Source organism: Petaurus breviceps, unplaced genomic scaffold, assembly GCF_028583685.1.
Source record: "Petaurus breviceps papuanus isolate PSGF00001 unplaced genomic scaffold, PetGlider_PUasm1.0 673, whole genome shotgun sequence".
NCBI classification, from domain to species: domain Eukaryota; kingdom Metazoa; phylum Chordata; class Mammalia; order Diprotodontia; family Petauridae; genus Petaurus; species Petaurus breviceps.
In genome coordinates this window covers 372,437-374,763 of record NW_027186448.1, presented here as the reverse complement: position 1 = coordinate 374,763, position 2,327 = coordinate 372,437, and the positions used below count along the sequence as shown (strand labels likewise).

The window sequence follows — 2,327 nt, the reverse complement described above, 5'->3', positions numbered from 1 at the left end:
GGGGGGGGGGTGCCCTTGATCAGAAGATAAATTTAAAAAATTGCCCCCCCTCCCAAGTCTGCACTAATCGTTACAGTAAACAAGGCTATTTAGATCAGATGGAATGTTAAAGAGTTAAATAGTTGACAAAACAAAAAACAACCAAAACAATGTAGATAATTATATCACCTCGATGACTCCATCAGGGTCCATTCCATCAGGGCCATTGTCTCTGGATCTGGCAAAGAAAGAAAATATTAAAGACCACCCCCAGGGAGCCTTCCAGCCCAGCTCCTCCCAAAGCTTGTAGCAGTCAACCAACAAGGCCCTCCCAAAGACCCCATGGGCTAAATTCCTCCCCCAAACTTCCACTACCCTGATAAATTTTCCCCTATTAATAGGGTTTTCAAGATCTTCCCACAGCAAACCACATTTATGCTCAATATTCTTTAGTCCTAATAAAATGGTGCCCCATTCCCAGCCCATTTTCATTTGGAGGGTAAGAGGGGAATGGGCAGAGGAAGAAAGGCAAGGCAGCGTTCAGAGGCCCCCTCCCCCAGATCGCCCGGATGTGGATGGGAAGGGCAGCCTTTGCACACGGCCTAGTCCACGTGCCTGGAGCCTGACTCCCCTTGCCGGAGTAAGTGTGGGAAGTCCCGCCCCGTCTTCCCACGTCATGACGCCCACATTCTTCCCTCCTAGTCTCTACCCCCCTTCCAACTCGAATTCGCCCAGACCCCTCCTCCCCTCCACCTCGACTCGCCGTGTGCCCGGATGTGGGAGGCCTCGAGCAGTAGCAGCCTCGCGCACAATGAAGCTAAACTGGGTAAGGGGGGAGGGGGGGAATTGCACAACCCTTAAGAAATGGGAGGGGGAAGGCACAAAATGGATCAAGAATTAAAAAGTAGCACATGCTCATCCCTTTTTATTCCATAAGCAAAGTCCTAGAATCTAAACCATCTAGCAGCTATTTCTCCTCCCGTAACACTGGGTGGAACGGGCCATATCCTAGAACCCCTTTTCGAAAAATGGTGTCGCCTGCCTACACCCCAATCTGTTTCCCCGTAGAAAAGTGGAACAGTTCCTCTGCAGTTCACCATTCCCCTTCTCAAGGGGCGAGAGGGATCCGCCCACCGGACACGGGGCAAACTCCCTCTACAAACCCCCCCTACCGAATTTAAGTACTGATCCTGGAATTTGGAAAAATGATCGGATCAGGAATGGAAATGTATCCCAAAGCTTATGGTCTAGCACACCCAACCCCCCCCCAACCAGAATGGTTTCACCCGAATTCCCCAGAGCCCAGAAATGACCCGCTCAGAATACACCGCCCAGACTAGCAATATGAATCGAACCCCACACGGGCTTTACCAGGCCATCTCCTCCACACAATTTTTCCTCGCTTACTCCTGGCTCAGGTTCTATTACTCCTCTCCCCAGTCCGGCGTCTACCGCCGCAATTCCCCCTCTCTCCATTCTCCTCCCACGGGCACTCAAGACCAAGTATTTGGCTTTTTTCTCCCGACTCCATGCTGATTCCCAGTAGTAGGGTCGCACGCTTCTCTCTATTCACAAAATGGTATCGTCTGGCAGTCTTTTCCCTCCTCCACCTCAGCGAGACCGAGATGGTTGACGCCGGCTCCGCCCTCACGAAGTTTTCGAACAGTATAGGATAGGACCATCGAACCCTAAAGTCACTGAACCTTCTTTTACTTACCGTGAATCCTGACTCGCAGACATGATCCTGGGAACTAGGGCGGAGGATCCGCCTCTCGACAACTTATAGAGCACTCAACCCCGCCCCTGCCATCGCATTGGTTCCGGGGTCCGGACCCCGCCTGCCGCCACCCAGCAACGCGCCGTGACGCCTTCCCGCGGACACCCTGCTGTGCAAGTTCCATTGGCCTACTTCGATGTACATCAGACTAGAGGCCCGCCCCGCACCTTCATTGGCCAGGAATGCCGCCCTTCTCATCCATTCGGAAATGACGTTCAGGAGGTGAGCCTCGAGGCTGTGCGGCCATCTTGCCCCCCACGTGTGGCGGCAATAGTGTCCTGATCACGTGCCTACATCCACCATCACGTGAGAAAAGGTTGACTCTTCAGTAACCGAGACTTCCGGCCTTCAGGATAGCCACAATGCCTCTGCACCCCCTTCCTTCAGAGTACCAATGTACGCACCCGAGAATCTATCGCACACAGCTCCTAACTTTTTACCAGGAAGTTAACTTCCTTAGAACTTGAAAGATTAATTTTTAAATGACTCACCCTGTTCCATCCTGTCTCCAAACAACACACACACACACACACACACACACACACACACACACACACACACACACACAGAC

The 2,327-nt window shown here is 52.2% G+C and overlaps 1 protein-coding gene across 1 annotated transcript in view; it reads right to left on the bottom strand.

Annotated features, from left to right (window-relative positions):
• The window catches only part of EIF4A1 (eukaryotic translation initiation factor 4A1), a 6,718-nt gene extending 4,918 nt beyond the window's left edge, over nt 1-1,800 (bottom strand). The window contains exons 1-2 of the mRNA XM_069104048.1: nt 1,697-1,800; nt 169-217 (exon numbers count right to left, since the gene is read on the bottom strand). Coding sequence (XP_068960149.1) covers nt 169-217; nt 1,697-1,719 — 72 coding nt within the window. The 5' untranslated portion in view covers nt 1,720-1,800. The remainder of the gene's footprint in view (nt 1-168; nt 218-1,696) is intronic.
• Nucleotides 1,801-2,327: the final 527 nt, after the last annotated feature.